The following is a 16678-nucleotide window of genomic DNA, read 5'->3' on the forward strand; positions in this document are numbered from 1 at the left end:
CTCCACACTCTCTCCTCCGCACTCTCTCCTCCGCACTCCCTCCTCCACACTTCCTCCTTCACACTGTCCCTCCACTGTACTCTCTCTCTCCTCCACACTTCCTCCTCCACACTCCCTCCTCCACACTTCCTCCTTCACACTGTCCCTCCACTGCACTCTCTCTCCTCCACACTTCCTCCTCCACACTTCCTCCTCCACACTTCCTCCTCCACACTTCCTCCTCCACACTCCCTCCTCCACACTTCCTGCTTCACACTCTCCCTCCGCTGCACTCTCTCTCTCCTCCACACTCCCTCCTCCACTCTCTCCCTCCTCCGCACTCCCTCTCTCCTCTATACTCTCGCTCCTCCATGCTCTTCCTCCTCCGCACTCTCCTTCCTCGGCACTCTCTCCTCCACACTCCCTCCTCCGCACTCTCCCTCCTCCACACTCCCTCCTCTGCACTCTCCCTCCTCCACACTCCCTCCTCCACACTCTCTCCTCCACACTCTCTCTCCTCCACACTTCCTCCTCCACACTTCCTCCTCCACACTTCCTCCTCCACACTTCCTCCTTCACACTGTCCCTCCACTGCACTCTCTCTCCTCCACACTTCCTCCTCCACACTCTCTCTGTCCTCCACACTTCCTTCTCCACACTCTCTTCTCCATACTCCCTCCTCCACACTCTCTCTCTCCTCTATACTCTCGCTCCTCCATGCTCTTCCTCCTCCGCACTCTCCTTCCTCCGCACTCTCTCCTCCGCATTCTCCCTCCTCCGCATTCTCCCTCCTCCGCATTCTCCCTCCTCCGCATTCTCCCTCCTCCACACTCCCTCCTCCACACTCCCTCCTCCATACTCTCTCCTCCACACTCTCTCCTCCACACTCTCTCCTCCACACTTCCTCCTCCACACTTCCTCCTTCACACTGTCCCTCCACTGCACACTCTCTCCTCCACACTCCCTCCTCCACACTCCTTCCTCCACACACCCTCCTCCACACTTCCTGCTTCACACTCTCCCTCTGCTGCACTCTCTCTCTCCTCCACACTCCCTCCTCCACACTCCCTCCTTCACACTCTACCTCCTCCGCCCTCTCCCTCCTCCACACACCCTTCTCTGCACTCTCCCTCCTCCACACTCTCTCTCTCCTCCACACTCCCTCCTCCACCCTCTCCCTCCTCCACATTCTCCCTCCTCCACCCTCTCCCTCCTCCACATTCTCCCTCCTCCACACACCCTCCTCTGCACCCTCTCCTCAACTCTCCCTCCTCCGCACTCCCTCCTCCATACTCTCCCTCCTCCACATTCTCCCTCCTCCACACACCCTCCTCTGCACCCTCTCCTCAACTCTCCCTCCTCCGCACTCCCTCCTTCACCCTCTCCCTCCTCCGCACTCTCTCTCTCCTCCGCACTCTCCCTCCTCCACACACCCTTCTCTGCACTCTCCCTCCTCCGCACTCTGTCTCTCCTCCACACTCCCTCCTCCGCACTTTCCTTCCTCCGCACTCTCTCCTCCACACTCCCTCCACTGCACTCTCTTTCCTTGACACTCCCTCCTCCACACTGTCCTTGCTCCGCAGTTTCTGTCTCCTCCACACTCTCCCTCCTCCGCAGTTTCTCCTCCACACTCTCCCTCCTCCGCATGTTCACCCCCTAATTCGTTAATGTGCTTAAATTGAAAGTAAAATTGTGTTCAATCAAATTAACACGTTCCTTTCTTTATAATCTGTAGGCCAATGGTCCGAGGGGTGAGAAGGGTCAGAAAGGCGAGCCAGCCATCATTGAACCTGTGAGTAGCCTGGATGGAACTTGCTGTGTTGATCTGCTCTGGCAGTGTTTGTGTGTGGGTTGGATGTGTTGTTTTCCAGGATCTTCAGCCTTACCTGTGGCCAAGAATTCCATCAACGGGCTGAATTTTACTGGCCTCTCAACGCTGTGGGTCACAGCGGGGGGGCCGGTAAAATTTTGCGGGGAGAGGCCCGGCTTGACCCGCGACGTCGAGAAGGGCCCGCCGCATATTACCGGCGGCGGGGGACTTCGGTGCGGCCCCTGGTGGTCTGGCAGCAGGCCCATCATCTCCATATGCAGATGGCCACTAAATATATTCAAAATAACTTACCTGCTCTCCAACACCAATTTTACGGCCTCCGTTTGGCCTTTGTGTGCATTCATAACTCTGCACGGAGTTCCGAGGCGAGAACCTGGTGGGGAGGGGGAGTAATAAAAATTTCAGGGAGGGAGGGGTGGGGAAGTGGTGAAAACAGATTTAATTGGTTATGTAAATGGTGGGAAGGGGTTCGAGGTCAGATATTAGAAGGTTGGGGGGAAAGTTTGGGTATTCTAGAAATCATTGGGGGGTTTGGGGAAGGGCCTTCATTACATACTTTTCTATTTAATAACAGTCACTTATGTTTTGCCTTTAAACATTAAAATGAATTGTAAGGGCTTATAGCCCGTTAAAAATAGCACCAGTGACTGTGCGGTGGACACCGTTGCCGGGGACGCGGAGGCCGCCCCTACACATCATCGGGGACGAGCCCTCCACCCCTACTTTTGAAATGAGCCTTCGCGCGAAATAATATGGGGGCCTCTCGGCGGCCGCTCAATGCAGGCACCCTGCTGAGTTTAAAGGGCGATGCCATGGAGCACAGAGTGCAGATAAAATCCAGCCCAACATGTGGGAAGAGGTTTCTGGACAATAACAAGATCACAAGGTCCTGCCCAATGTCTCTCATTCCATCGTCCTGCACCCTAGATCAAACCAGCCGACTCCGGACTGGAGCCCCAAGCCCTGTCGGCCAGTGGCCAGAACTAGGGTCCCACTGGAGTTGGACTCTGGTGGGGTCACAGAGGAGTTCTGGCTCCATTGTCCATGTCAACCCATGGTGGAGACCCCCGAGATGACGTCAGAATTCAGACACAAGCTTGAAATGTGAGCAGTGGGAACCTTGAAAAATTGAAGGCCCTGTAGCTGAGGCAGGGTAGGAGCTGGGACATGAGTTAACAGGTACAGACTGCTCCTCCAGCACCCACATTGGCTGGTGCTGGTGCTGGTGCTGGTCCTGGTCCTGTTCCACCCAGGGCCCCCTGCTGAAGCTGACAGTATAAGGGCCCTGGCTCTGCTGCTCCCATACTTGGGAAGTGACAGATGGTGCAGAGTCTCTGCTGAGCCTCTCGGCTCCAACAATGTGTCTAACGGGACAGCCGTAGAACTGGAAGAGGAACGTGTATGAGTGTTGGCACGACAACTCTTCAAATATAACTGATGGGAATATGGAAGGTATTGATAGAGCAAATAAGAAGAAACTGTTTACAGAGCCAGGGGGAGTCAGGAACCGGAAGACACAGATTGAAGATAATTGGCCAAACAACCAGACGGGGACATGAGAATTTCAAAACTGAGTTTGATAGATTTTTATTGAGTGAGGGAGAGGTTTTTATTGGGTGAGAGAGAGGTTTTTATTGGGTGAGAGAGAGGTTTTTATTGGGTGAGAGAGAGGTTTTTATTGGGTAAGGGATACATTTTTATTGGGTAAGGGATTTTTATTAAGTGAGGGAGAGATTTTTATTGGGTGAGAGAGAGGTTTTTATTGAGTGAGAGAGAGGTTTTTATTGGGTGAGAGAGAGGTTTTTATTGGGTGAGAGAGAGGTTTTTATTGGGTGAGAGAGAGGTTTTTATTGGGTGAGAGAGAGGTTTTTATTGGGTGAGAGAGAGGTTTTTATTGGGTAAGAGAGAGATTTTTATTGGGTAAGGGATAAATTTTTATTGGGTAAGGGATTTTTATTGGGTAAGGGATAAATTTTTATTGGGTAAGGGATTTTTATTGGATGAGGGAGAGATTTCTATTGGGTAAGGGATTTTTATTAAGTGAGGGAGAGGTTTTTATTGGGTGAGGGAGAGGTTTTTATTGGGTAAGAGAGAGGTTTTTATTGGGTGAGGGAGAGGTTTTTATTGGGTAAGAGAGAGATTTTTATTGGGTAAGGGATAAATTTTTATTGGGTAAGGGATTTTTATTGGGTAAGGGATAAATTTTTATTGGGTAAGGGATTTTTATTGGATGAGGGAGAGATTTCTATTGGGTAAGGGATTTTTATTAAGTGAGGGAGAGGTTTTTATTGGGTGAGGGAGAGATTTCTATTGGGTAAGGGATTTTTATTAAGTGAGGGATAAATTTTTATTGGGTAAGGGATTTTTATTGGGTAAGGGATAAATTTTTATTGGGTAAGGGATTTTTATTGGATGAGGGAGAGATTTCTATTGGGTAAGGGATTTTTATTAAGTGAGGGAGAGGTTTTTATTGGATGAGGGAGAGATTTCTATTGGGTAAGGGATTTTTATTAAGTGAGGGAGAGGTTTTTATTGGGTGAGGGAGAGGTTTTTATTGGGTAAGAGAGAGGTTTTTATTGGGTGAGGGAGAGGTTTTTATTGGGTAAGAGAGAGATTTTTATTGGGTAAGGGATAAATTTTTATTGGGTAAGGGATTTTTATTAAGTGAGGGAGAGGTTTTTATTGGGTGAGGGAGAGGTTTTTATTGGGTAAGGGATTTTTATTGGGTGAGGGAGAGATTTCTATTGGGTAAGGGATAAATTTTTATTGGGTAAGGGATTTTTATTAAGTGAGGGAGAGGTTTTTATTGGGTGAGGGAGAGGTTTTTATTGGGTAAGGGATAAATTTTTATTGGGTAAGGGATTTTTATTAAGTGAGGGAGAGGTTTTTATTGGGTAAGAGAGAGATTTTTATTGGGTAAGGGATTTTTATTGGGTAAGGGATAAATTTTTATTGGGTAAGGGATTTTTATTGGGTAAGGGATAGATTTTTATTGGGTAAGGGATAAATTTTTATTGGGTAAGGGATTTTTATTGGGTAAGGGATAAATTTTTATTGGGTAAGGGATTTTTATTGGGTAAGGGATAAATTTTTATTGGGTAAGGGATTTTTATTGGGTAAGGGATAAATTTTTATTGGGTAAGGGATTTTTATTGGGTAAGGGATAAATTTTTATTGGGTAAGGGATTTTTATTGGGTAAGGGATAAATTTTTATTGGGTAAGGGATTTTTATTGGGTAAGGGATAAATTTTTATTGGGTAAGGGATTTTTATTGGGTGAGGGAGAGATTTTTATTGGGTAAGGGATTTTTATTGGGTAAGGGATAAATTTTTATTGGGTAAGGGATTTTTATTGGGTGAGGGAGAGATTTTTATTGGGTAAGGGATTTTTATTAAGTGAGGGAGAGGTTTTTATTGGGTAAGGGATTTTTATTGGGTAAGGGATAAATTTTTATTGGGTAAGGGATTTTTATTGGGTGAGGGAGAGATTTTTATTGGGTAAGGGATTTTTATTGGGTAAGGGATAAATTTTTATTGGGTAAGGGATTTTTATTGGGTAAGGGATAGATTTTTATTGGGTAAGGGATTTTTATTGGGTAAGGGATAAATTTTTATTGGGTAAGGGATTTTTATTGGGTAAGGGATAAATTTTTATTGGGTAAGGGATTTTTATTGGGTAAGGGATAAATTTTTATTGGGTAAGGGATTTTTATTGGGTAAGGGATAAATTTTTATTGGGTAAGGGATTTTTATTGGGTAAGGGATAAATTTTTATTGGGTAAGGGATTTTTATTGGGTAAGGGATAAATTTTTATTGGGTAAGGGATTTTTATTGGGTGAGGGAGAGATTTTTATTGGGTAAGGGATTTTTATTGGGTAAGGGATAAATTTTTATTGGGTAAGGGATTTTTATTGGGTGAGGGAGAGATTTTTATTGGGTAAGGGATTTTTATTGGGTAAGGGATAAATTTTTATTGGGTAAGGGATTTTTATTGGGTAAGGGATAAATTTTTATTGGGTAAGGGATTTTTATTGGGTAAGAGAGAGATTTTTATTGGGTAAGGGATAAATTTTTATTGGGTAAGAGAGAGATTTTTATTGGGTAAGGGATTTTTATTGGGTAAGGGACTTTTATTGGGTAAGAGAGAGATTTTTATTGGGTAAGGGATTTTTATTGGGTAAGGGATAAATTTTTATTGGGTAAGAGAGAGATTTTTATTGGGTAAGGGATTTTTATTGGGTAAGGGACTTTTATTGGGTAAGAGAGAGATTTTTATTGGGTAAGGGATTTTTATTGGGTAAGAGAGAGATTTTTATTGGGTAAGGGATTTTTATTGGGTAAGAGAGAGATTTTTATTGGGTAAGGGATAAATTTTTATTGGGTAAGGGATTTTTATTGGGTAAGAGAGAGATTTTTATTGGGTAAGGGATTTTTATTGGGTAAGAGAGATTTTTATTGGGTAAGGGATTTTTATTGGGTGAGGGAGAGGTGTTTATTCATAAGAGAAAGATTTTTATTGGGTATGGGATTTTTATTGGGTAAGAGAGATTTTTATTGGGTAAGGGATTTTTATTGGGTATGGGATTTTTATTGGGTAAGGGATTTTTATTGGGTAAGAGAGATTTTTATTGGGTAAGGGATTTTTATTGGGTAAGAGAGAGATTTTTATTGGGTAAGGGATTTTTATTGGGTAAGAGAGAGATTTTTATTGGGTAAGGGATAAATTTTTATTGGGTAAGGGATTTTTATTGGGTAAGAGAGAGATTTTTATTGGGTAAGGGATTTTTATTGGGTAAGAGAGATTTTTATTGGGTAAGGGATTTTTATTGGGTGAGGGAGAGGTGTTTATTCATAAGAGAAAGATTTTTATTGGGTATGGGATTTTTATTGGGTAAGAGAGATTTTTATTGGGTAAGGGATTTTTATTGGGTATGGGATTTTTATTGGGTAAGGGATTTTTATTGGGTAAGAGAGATTTTTATTGGGTAAGGGATTTTTATTGGGTAAGGGATTTTTATTGGGTAAGGGATTTTTATTGGGTAAGAGAGATTTTTATTGGGTATGGGATTTTTATTGGGTAAGGGATTTTTATTGGGTGAGGGAGAGATTCTAATTGGGTAAGAGAGAGGTGTTTATTCGTAAGAGAAATATTTTTATTGGGTAAGAGATTTTTACTGGTAAGAGAGAGGTTGTTATTGGTTAAGAGAGAGATTTTTATTGGTTAAGAGAGAGATTTTTATTGGCTAAGAGAGAGATTTCTATTGTGTAAGGGAGAGATTTTTACTCGGTAAGTTTATTAAGGATTACAGAATCAAGCTGGGTTGATGGAGTTAATGTACAAATCAGACATTATCGAATTGAATTTTACCCCGTCAGACTGACCTGGCCCAACAGGAAGTTGCAGGTCTGCCACTGGCATGAGGGGCAATGTCACCAACTCTGCTGCATTCACAAACCTCCGGACTCACCTCTGTTTCTGCACATTTAGTGTCAATGCTTTCATACCCCTTCAGCCCTGCTTCCTGATATCCCCCTCCCATTCAAAGCCCAGCAGGAGAGCTGGATGTCTGTATCCTCCCCAAGCTAGCCAGCTCCCCAAACAGACTGGGCTCTCCGACTGTGCCGGGAATGACCTGGAGAAGTCTTGGCAGTGTTTGCTGTGTAACTCTGGCCAGTACAGTTTGTCCTGCAGCCAGACATAGGAACATCTGCACTGCAGAATCTATTGATAAGAAAGTTTTTTTTCTGGGGTTAATGCTTTCTCAAAAGACACCATCTGGTAGAATGTCTTTTATGTGGGAGGCAACCAAGTACTCACATCAACAATACAGCTCCTCATGCCTTGAGAACTGTGACAGGGATCTCAACGGGAATATCAGCATTACCAATTTACCAAGTCAGGAACTGATCGACTTTCTAGCCAATTCAACAGTACATGGTGCTCATTGGGTACACGGCCTGTGCTGCGAAATTGCTGCTGTGTGCTCCAGTCCTGGTTAAGCAGTACGCTCTATGCTACAGTCCTGTGTACACTATACACTGTGTGCTGCAGTCCTGTGTATGCTGTATGCTCCGGTCCTGTGTATGCTGTATGCTCCGGTCCTGTGTACGCTGTATGCTGTTTGCTGCAGTCCTGTGTGTGCTGTACACTGTGTGCTCTGGCCCAGTGTATGCTGTGTCCTGTAGTCCTGTGTACACTGTACATTGCATGATCCAGTCCTGTGTGTGCTATACACTGTGTGCTCTGGCCCAGTGTATGCTGTGTCCTGTAGTCCTGTGTATGCTGTACTCTGTATGCCCCAGTCCTGTGTATGCTGTCTGTTTATCCAAATTATTAATATAGATTATAAATAGCTGAGGACCCAGCACTGATTCTTGCGGTACTCCGCTAGTTACAGTCTGCCAACTTGAAAATGCCCCGTTTATCCGTACGCTTTGCTTCCTGTAAGGATAAACAGTTCACAGGGAGACAGGAGCACAGGTATACAGGAACACCTTGAGACAGTGCTGGGGGGAGAGGGATTACTGAGTGAGTGTGAGGGAGCTGGATTAACATCAGTAGAGATACAGTCAGTAACACAGGGCGCTGGGGGGAGAGGGGTTACTGAGTGACAGTGTGAGGGAGCTGGATTAACATCAATAGAGATACAGTCAGTAACACAGAGTGCTGGGGGGAGAGGGATTACTGAGTGGCCGTGTGAGGGAGCTGGATTAACATCAGTAAAGATACAGTCAGTAACACAGGGCGCTGGGGGGAGAGGGGTTACTGAGTGACAGTGTGAGGGAGCTGAATTAACATCAGTAGAGATACAGTCAGTAACACAGGGTGCTGGGGGGAGAGGGGTTACTGAGTGACAGTGTGAGGGAGCTGGATTAACATCAGTAAAGATACAGTCAGTAACACAGGGCGCTGGGGGGAGAGGGGCTACTGAGTGACAGTGTGATGGAGCTGGATTAACATCAGTAGAGATACAGTCAGTAACACGGGGCACTGGGGGGAGAGGGGTTACTGAGTGACAGTGTGATGGAGCTGGATTAACATCAGTAAAGATACAGTCAGTAACACAGGGCGCTGGGGGAGAGGGGTTACTGAGTGACAGTGTGAGGGAGCTGGATTAACATCAGTAGAGATACAGTCAGTAACACGGGGCACTGGGGGGAGAGGGGTTACTGAGTGACAGTGTGATGGAGCTGGATTAACATCAGTAAAGATACAGTCAGTAACACAGGGCGCTGGGGGAGAGGGGTTACTGAGTGACAGTGTGAGGGAGCTGGATTAACATCAGTAAAGATACAGTCAGTAACACAGGGCGCTGGGGGGAGAGGGGTTACTGAGTGACAGTGTGATGGAGCTGGATTAACATCAGTAGAGATACAGTCAGTAACACGGGGCACTGGGGGGAGAGGGGTTACTGAGTGACAGTGTGATGGAGCTGGATTAACATCAGTAGAGATACAGTCAGTAACACAGGGCGCTGGGGGGAGAGGGGTTACTGAGTGACAGTGTGAGGGAGCTGGATTAACATCAGTAGAGATACAGTCAGTAACACAGGGCGCTGGGGGGAGAGGGGTTACTGAGTGACAGTGTGAGGGAGCTGGATTAACATCAGTAGAGATACAGTCAGTAACACAGGGCGCTGGGGGGAGAGGGGTTACTGAGTGGCCGTGTGAGGGAGCTGGATTAACATCAGTAAAGATACAGTCAGTAACACAGGGCGCTGGGGGGAGAGGGGTTACTGAGTGGCCGTGTGAGGGAGCTGGATTAACATCAGTAGAGATACAGTCAGTAACACAGGGCGCTGGGAGGAGAGGGGTTACTGAGTGACAGTGTGAGGGAGCTGGATTAACATCAGTATCTCTCTCCCTTGTTTACAAAGTGTTGATTCTCTCTTGGTGTTTTGACTCTTTGTCCTGGCCTATTGAACAGTTATGAATCCCTAACTCTCTTACCTTTTGTACAGTTTGAGTGTTGAACACATGGTTATTAATTGTATTTTTTGTCCATTCTAGGGAATGCTGATTGAAGGCCCCCCAGGTCCTGAAGGTCCATCTGTGAGTGGCATTTTCCAAAACCCTAAGGACACGTTTGGTTTTTTGTATTTTTCTGGATATATTTATAACTGCATTCTTTTTGAATTACTAACACGTGCAGAGTTTGGATCTTTGAAACAAGAGTATTTAAAGTGTCTTTCTTGTTAATAAATGGTCCCTATTATTTCTGTCTGCCCTCTCTGTGTTGAGGAGATGTTTAATGCCTGCTGTTTGAAACCCACTGCTCTTTCATTGGTCTTTTTGTTGCTGTTTACAGGGTAGACCCGGGTATTCTGGGCCGCCTGGACCCCCAGGCCCAGTGGGCGATCCAGGTTTGAGGGTGAGTCAGGCTGTTTGATGCCATAAATGCACTGTTCAGAGGGGAGCGATTAATCTGTGGGACTCCTTCCAAAACTCCTGCAGTAATTAATCTGATTGCAAGTTCCAGCCTGTTCTGACTGGGAGCAAAGATAAAAAATTCAGGGAAAGCTGCCAGCGTCTTAAAACAGCGAGAGATCAGAATTGAGTCACATATTAGTTAAACACGAAGACCTAACAATTGACTTTCTTCCTCCTCGCACTGCAACCCCTCCCACTCCCTCCCCTGGGGGTCAGATAGCTGGTGTCTCTGGCATATCCCTCACCCAACTTACAGAGCCGAGACGGTGAGGAGGAGAGGGGGGGTGAGGTGGGGTAGGAGACAGGAGGGATTCAGAAGGTGGGGGAAGGGATGGGAAGGGGCGAGGGATGGCGGGGGGGGGGGGGGGGAAAGGGGTGGGGATGGGGAGGGGGAAAGGGGTGGGGATGGGAGGGGGAAAGGGGTGGGGATGGGGAGGGGGAAAGTGGTGGGGATGGGAGGGGGAAAGGGGTGGGGATGGGAGGGAGATGTCCTCTTGATTAGATCAAGAGAAATGAGTCAGCACCATGTGACAGACAAACTCCACATGACTTCATCTGACCAACCTTAAACCCCAAAGTTCCATTACCCCAGCACTGTACACTGGGCTATCCTCTGACACTGTACAGTGAGGTATCCTCTGACACTGTACAGTGAGGTATCCTCTGGCACTGTATAGTGGCCTATCCTGTCACTGTACACTGGGCTATCCTCTGACACTGTACAGTGAGGTATCCTCTGGCACTGTATAGTGGCCTATCCTGTCACTGTAAACTGGATTGTCATCTGGCACTGTACAGTGAGGTATCCTCTGGCACTGTATAGTGGCCTATCCTGTCACTGTACACTGGGCTATCCTCTGACACTGTACAGTGAGGTATCCTCTGACACTGTACAGTGAGGTATCCTCTGGCACTGTATAGTGGCCTATCCTGTCACTGTAAACTGGATTGTCATCTGGCACTGTACACTGGGCTATCCTCTGACACTGTACAGTGAGGTATCCTCTGGCACTGTATAGTGGCCTATCCTCTCACTGTACACTGGGCTATCCTATGGCACTATACAGTGTCCTTTTTCCCAGCACTGTACTGTGTGCTCTCCAGCACACTCTGGAACCTGCTCCAGCTCTGCTCCCAGGCACAGTCTCTGGCCTTCAATCCTGCTAATTCCCCCTCCCATTCTCTCCCAGGGCAGCTACAGAGGACACACAGTGTCCTCGCTGTCCCAGACCCTCCCCCTGCGTCCTCCCCAACCCCCCCGCCACCTATTATCCATTCCACCGCTATCTCTGCGATTCTGTCTCCTTGCTTCGTAAGGTGATGGGAAAACTCTCTCCATAGGCATATTGTGAGCCAAGGTGTCTTATGTCCAAAACCTCAAATACACTCTCAGATTCTGAATGACTTTTAAAGCAATGGATTCCCTGTTTCTCTTGATCAGGATAGACACTAAATGTTTCCTTTTCTCACTTGGCAAATTATCCAGAACTGTTTTTTAAAAAAAAGTAAAAGGAACAGCACAAAATATAAAGTTTCATGGAGTTAAATTTCTCATGGAATACTCAGCTTGTTTTCCAGATTAGTCACATTTTAACCCTCTCCCTGTATAAAGGCTACAATCACAGCCTCTCACTGCCATCCACTGGTAAAGGCTGCTATAGCAGTTTCTTCACCCAGTCTCACACATGGGCTCACAGTGCTGACAGCAGTCAAGAACAAAGAACAAAGAAAATTACAGCACAGGAACAGGCCCTTCGGCCCTCCAAGCTTTCATAATTCCCAACTCTGCCTCAACCCTCTCTCTCCATCCCCTCCCTGAACCGTTGTACTGTTGGGACGGTCTACACCTGAACCATGCTGGGGCCAGGGTTCGAGCGAGCCGCATAACTAGGGAAGTACAGAGGGTTTTAAACTGGGGGCAAGGGATCAAATTTGGGAAGATATGGTAAATCAAGGAGTAGAGACAAGGCAAGAGAGAAAGGTATTAATATGAGAAATGATAAACAGACTGTGACAGGAAGGGACAGAGAGAAATCTAAGAGTAAATCAGCAGATAAGGCTAGAGGTTACAAAAATAATAAAAGAAGAAAACTAAGACTCTATCTGAATGCAGGTAGCATTTGAAGCAAAACGGATGAACTGAGAGCGCAAATAGAAATAAATAAGTACGATCTGATAGCCATTACAGAGACATGGCTGCAGGATGGCATTGATTGGGAGCTGAATATTGAAGGGTACATGACATTTAGGAGGGACAGGAAGCTGGGAAAAGGTGGAGGGGATGGCTCTGTTAATTAATGATGGTATTAGTGCAATAGAGAGGGATGACCTAAGTTCAGGAAAAACAGGATGTGGAAGCAGTTTGGGTAGAGATGAGAAATCATAAAGGCAAGAAGTCACTTGTGGGAGTGGTGTACAGGCCACCTAACATTTACCACACTGTAGGACAGGGTATAAAGGAAGAAATAATGGCAGCTTGTCAGTAAGGTACGGCAATAATTATGGGGGATTTTAACCTACATAAAGACTGAAAAAATCAGATGGGCAGAGGTAGCCTAGATGAGGAGTACATGAAATGTTTTCAGGTTAATTTCTTGGAACAATACATTCTGGAGCCAACCAGAGAGCAGGCTTTACTAGGCCTGGTATTGTGCATTGAGATAGGATTAATTGATGACCTCATAGTGAAGGCACCCCTAGGTAGCAGCGATCATAATATGATTGAATTTTACATTCAGTTTGAGGGAGAGAAGAGTGGGTCCAAGACGAGTATTTTAAACTTAAATAAGGGAAATTATGAGGGCATGAAAGCAGAGTAGCTAAAATGAACTGGCAAATCAGGTTAAGGGATAGGTCAATAGAGATGCAGTGGTAGTCATTTATGGGGATATTTCAGAATAAACAAAATAGATAAATTTCAACGAGAACGAAAAATTCCAAGGGTGGGACCCGCCATCTGTGGTTAACTAAAACAGTTAAAGATAGTATCAAACTTAAAGAAAAAGCCTATAATTGCACAAAGATGGGAGGCGGGTCAGAAGATTGGACAGAATATAAAAAACAGCAAAGAATGACTAAAAGATTGATAGGGAAAATTAGAGTGAGAGAGAAAGCTAGATAGAAATATAAAGACAGATAATAAGGGTTTCTATAGGTATTTTAAAAAGAGTTAACAAAGTGAACGTTGGTCCTATAGAAAGTGAGTCCGAAGAATTAATAATGGATAATAAGGAGATGGCAGATAAATAGATATTTTGCATTGGTTTTCACTATTGAGGAGACAAGTAACATCCCAGTATTAGCTGTAAGTCAGGAAATGGAAGGGAGGGAGGAACTCAAGAAAATTACAATCACCAGGGAAGTGGTGCTGAACAAATTGTTGGAGCTGCAGGCTGACAAGTCCCCAGGTCCTGATGGACTTCATTCCAGGGTGTTAAAAGAAGTGGCTAATGAGATAGTTGATGTGTTAGTTTGAATTTTCCAAAATTCCCTAGATTCAGGGAAACTTCCATTAGATTGGAAAATAGAGAATTTATTCAAACAGGGAGGGAGACAGAAAGCAGGAAACTACAGGCCGGTTAGCTTAACATCTGTCTTATGGAAAATGTTAGAAGCTATTATTAAAGACGTTATAGCCGGGCATTTAGAAAAATTCAAGGTAATCAGGCACAGTCAACATGGTTTTGTGAAAGGGAAATAATGTTTAACCAATTTATTGGAGTTCTTTGAGGGAGTTACATGTGCTGTGGATAAAGGGGAACTGGTGGATGTGTTGTATTTAGATTTCCAGATGGCATTTGATAAGGTGCCACATCAAAGGTTATTACAGAAAATAAAAGCTCATGGTGTAGGGGATAACATATTGGCATGGATAGAAGATTGGCTAGCGAACAGGAAACAGAGAGTAGACATAAATGGGCCATTTTCTGGTTGGCAAGATGTAACGAGTGGTGTGCCACGGGGATCTGTGCTGGGGCCTCAACTTTTTACAATTTATATAAATGACTTAGATGAAGGGACCAAAGGTATGGTTGCTAAATTTGCTGATGACACAAAGATAAGTAGGAAAGTAACTTGTGAAGAGGACATAAGGAGGCTCCAAAGGGATATAGATAGGTTAAGTGAGTGGCAAAGACCTGGCAAATGGAGTATAATGTGGGAAAGTGGGAAATTGTCCACTTTGGCAGGAAGAATAAAAAAGAAGCGTATTATCTAAATGGTGAGAGATTGCAGAGCTCTGAGATACAGAGGGATCTGGGTGTCCTAGTGCATGAATCGCAAAAGATTAGTATGCAGGTAGAGCATGGACTTAGGAAAGCTAATAGAATGTTATCGGTAATCGCGAGAGGAATTGAATACAACGGTAGGGAGGTTATGCTTCAGCTATACAGGGCATTGGTGAGACCACATCTGGAGTACTGTGTACAGTACTGGTCTCCTTATTTAAGGAAGGATGTAAACGTGTTGGAGGCAGTACAGAGAAGATTTACTAGACTAATACCTGGAATGGGCGGGCTGTTTTATGAGGAAAGATTGGACCAGACTAGGCTTGTATCTGCTGGAGATTAGAAGAGGCAACTTGATTGAAACATATAAGATCCTGAGGGGTCTTGAGAAGGTGGATGTGGAAAGGATGTTTCCCCTTGTGGGAAAATCTAGAACTAGGGGTCACTGTTTAAAAATAAGGGGTCGTCCATTTAAGACAGAGATGAGGAGAAATTCTCAGAGGGTTGTGAATCTTTGGAATTCTCTTCCTCAAAAGGCAGTGGAAACAGAGTCTTTGAATATTTTTCAGGCAGAGGTAGATAGATTCTTGATAAGCAAGGGGGTGAAAGGTTATCGGGGGTAGGTGGAAATATGGAGTAATCAGTTCATCCATGAACTTATTGAATGGCGGAGCAGGCTCGAAGGGCCGAGTGGCCTACTCCTGCTCCTAATTCGTATGTTTGTATGTTCGTATGTAACCCTGAACCCCAAACTTCATCTCCCCTCTCTCTGAACACCCCCTCCCCAAATCCCTTCCCCTCTCCCAAGCTCCTCCACCCCACCCCACCGAACCCGCTCTCCCTGAACCTTGGACACCTCTCTCCCCCTCCCTACATCTCCCTTCCCTCTCCCCAGATCCCCTCTCCCTGAACTCCCGATTCCCTCTCAGCCTCTGCTTTTTGCTCTTTCCAAACGCTGAAGTCCCGCACACCACCCCCCCCCACCACCCACCCCCGATCCTGGTTTCCCTCTCTCAGGACTGTCCTGTCCCTTGATGTTCAGGTTCTGTCGAGCTGATCGGTTCATGCAGTTTATGTCATCTGCTTTCACCACGAGCAAATTCTGAATTTCTGCTCCCTATCTCAACAGGGACCCAGAGGTCGATCCGGACTCCCTGGAGCTGATGGATTGCCTGGACCACCAGGGACCCTCCTCATGCTGCCTGTAAGTACTCACAGTAACCATCAGACCACAGTTTTGGTTCCAGCGGGGAAACACACTTGCTGCCCTGATACTGAGTCAAGCAGCCCAGCTACCGGCTGAACAGAGTCAGCAGATAATGGTTGGGTCAGTTTACCTCAATGACCTGGCATTACTGACGCATAATTATTGCTGTCCAGGGAGGGGCATACAGTGAGAGTCAGCGCCCATGGCATCAATACACCAAACAGCATTAGAGACAGAGTAAAGCTCCCTCTACATTGTCCCCGTCAAACACTCCCAGGACAGGTATGGCCCTGGGGTTTGCTGCTGCCTAATTGGAGGTACTGAGTGGTTAACGAGATTCAGCTGACTGTAGCTCTGTGCAGAGACTGGAGGCTGGAAGCTGTGTGACTGCTGTAAGAGGGAGAGACTGAGATTGAAAGAAAGGTTTTCCAACTGTCTTTATTCTGAAAGAAGAAAGCAGGAGGCTAGAAGAACTGACAGCTCTTGTGAGTTTGGGTTTTGAAGCCCTTTCATTGATTGTTGGGGGAGGGGGAAAGGAGTGGGGTTGTTTGTTTGAACAGGGAGCTCCTGTGTTTTAACAGCATTGAATAGGAGCTCCCTCCCCACCCCAACGAGCGAGCCTGGGATAGCTGGAGCTGCCCAGGTGAAGAGACTTTTTCTTAACTGTGTAAAGCACATCGGAAGCAGAGTGTGTCTGGGCAGCTACAGCTGTCCCAGGTGAAGACATCGCACCCCCTCCCACTATCAACTGGGAAGACCAGCAAAAGGACTGCCTGCATTAACACCTGCAAAGAGACTGATTCCTCCTGACCCTCCTCTCGTTCAGCCTTTCTCCCTAGCCATACCCTCCAGTCTGTGCTTTTTGGGATAATTTGTTGCTGTGATTTGTTATTCCTTTCTCTTGATTTCTATTTTTAATTTTTTCGCTCAACAGTGGGTGTGACTCTTCTACCCCATGGCTTCACAGTCCTGTCCGGTGGCGGGGCCCTCCTATGCTGCAGCAG

At 45.7% G+C, this 16678-nt stretch overlaps 1 protein-coding gene across 2 annotated transcripts in view; it reads left to right on the plus strand.

Moving 5' to 3' along the window:
- Positions 1–16678, plus strand: part of col5a1 (procollagen, type V, alpha 1) — a 633899-nt gene that overhangs the window by 442056 nt on the left and 175165 nt on the right. For both annotated transcript variants that reach the window (XM_068012023.1, XM_068012024.1), the window contains exons 9-12: positions 1715–1771; positions 9822–9863; positions 10120–10182; positions 15597–15671. In XM_068012023.1, coding sequence (XP_067868124.1) covers positions 1715–1771; positions 9822–9863; positions 10120–10182; positions 15597–15671 — 237 coding nt within the window. The remainder of the gene's footprint in view (positions 1–1714; positions 1772–9821; positions 9864–10119; positions 10183–15596; positions 15672–16678) is intronic.

Source organism: Heterodontus francisci, chromosome 32 (genome assembly GCF_036365525.1).
Source record: "Heterodontus francisci isolate sHetFra1 chromosome 32, sHetFra1.hap1, whole genome shotgun sequence".
NCBI lineage: Eukaryota > Metazoa > Chordata > Chondrichthyes > Heterodontiformes > Heterodontidae > Heterodontus > Heterodontus francisci.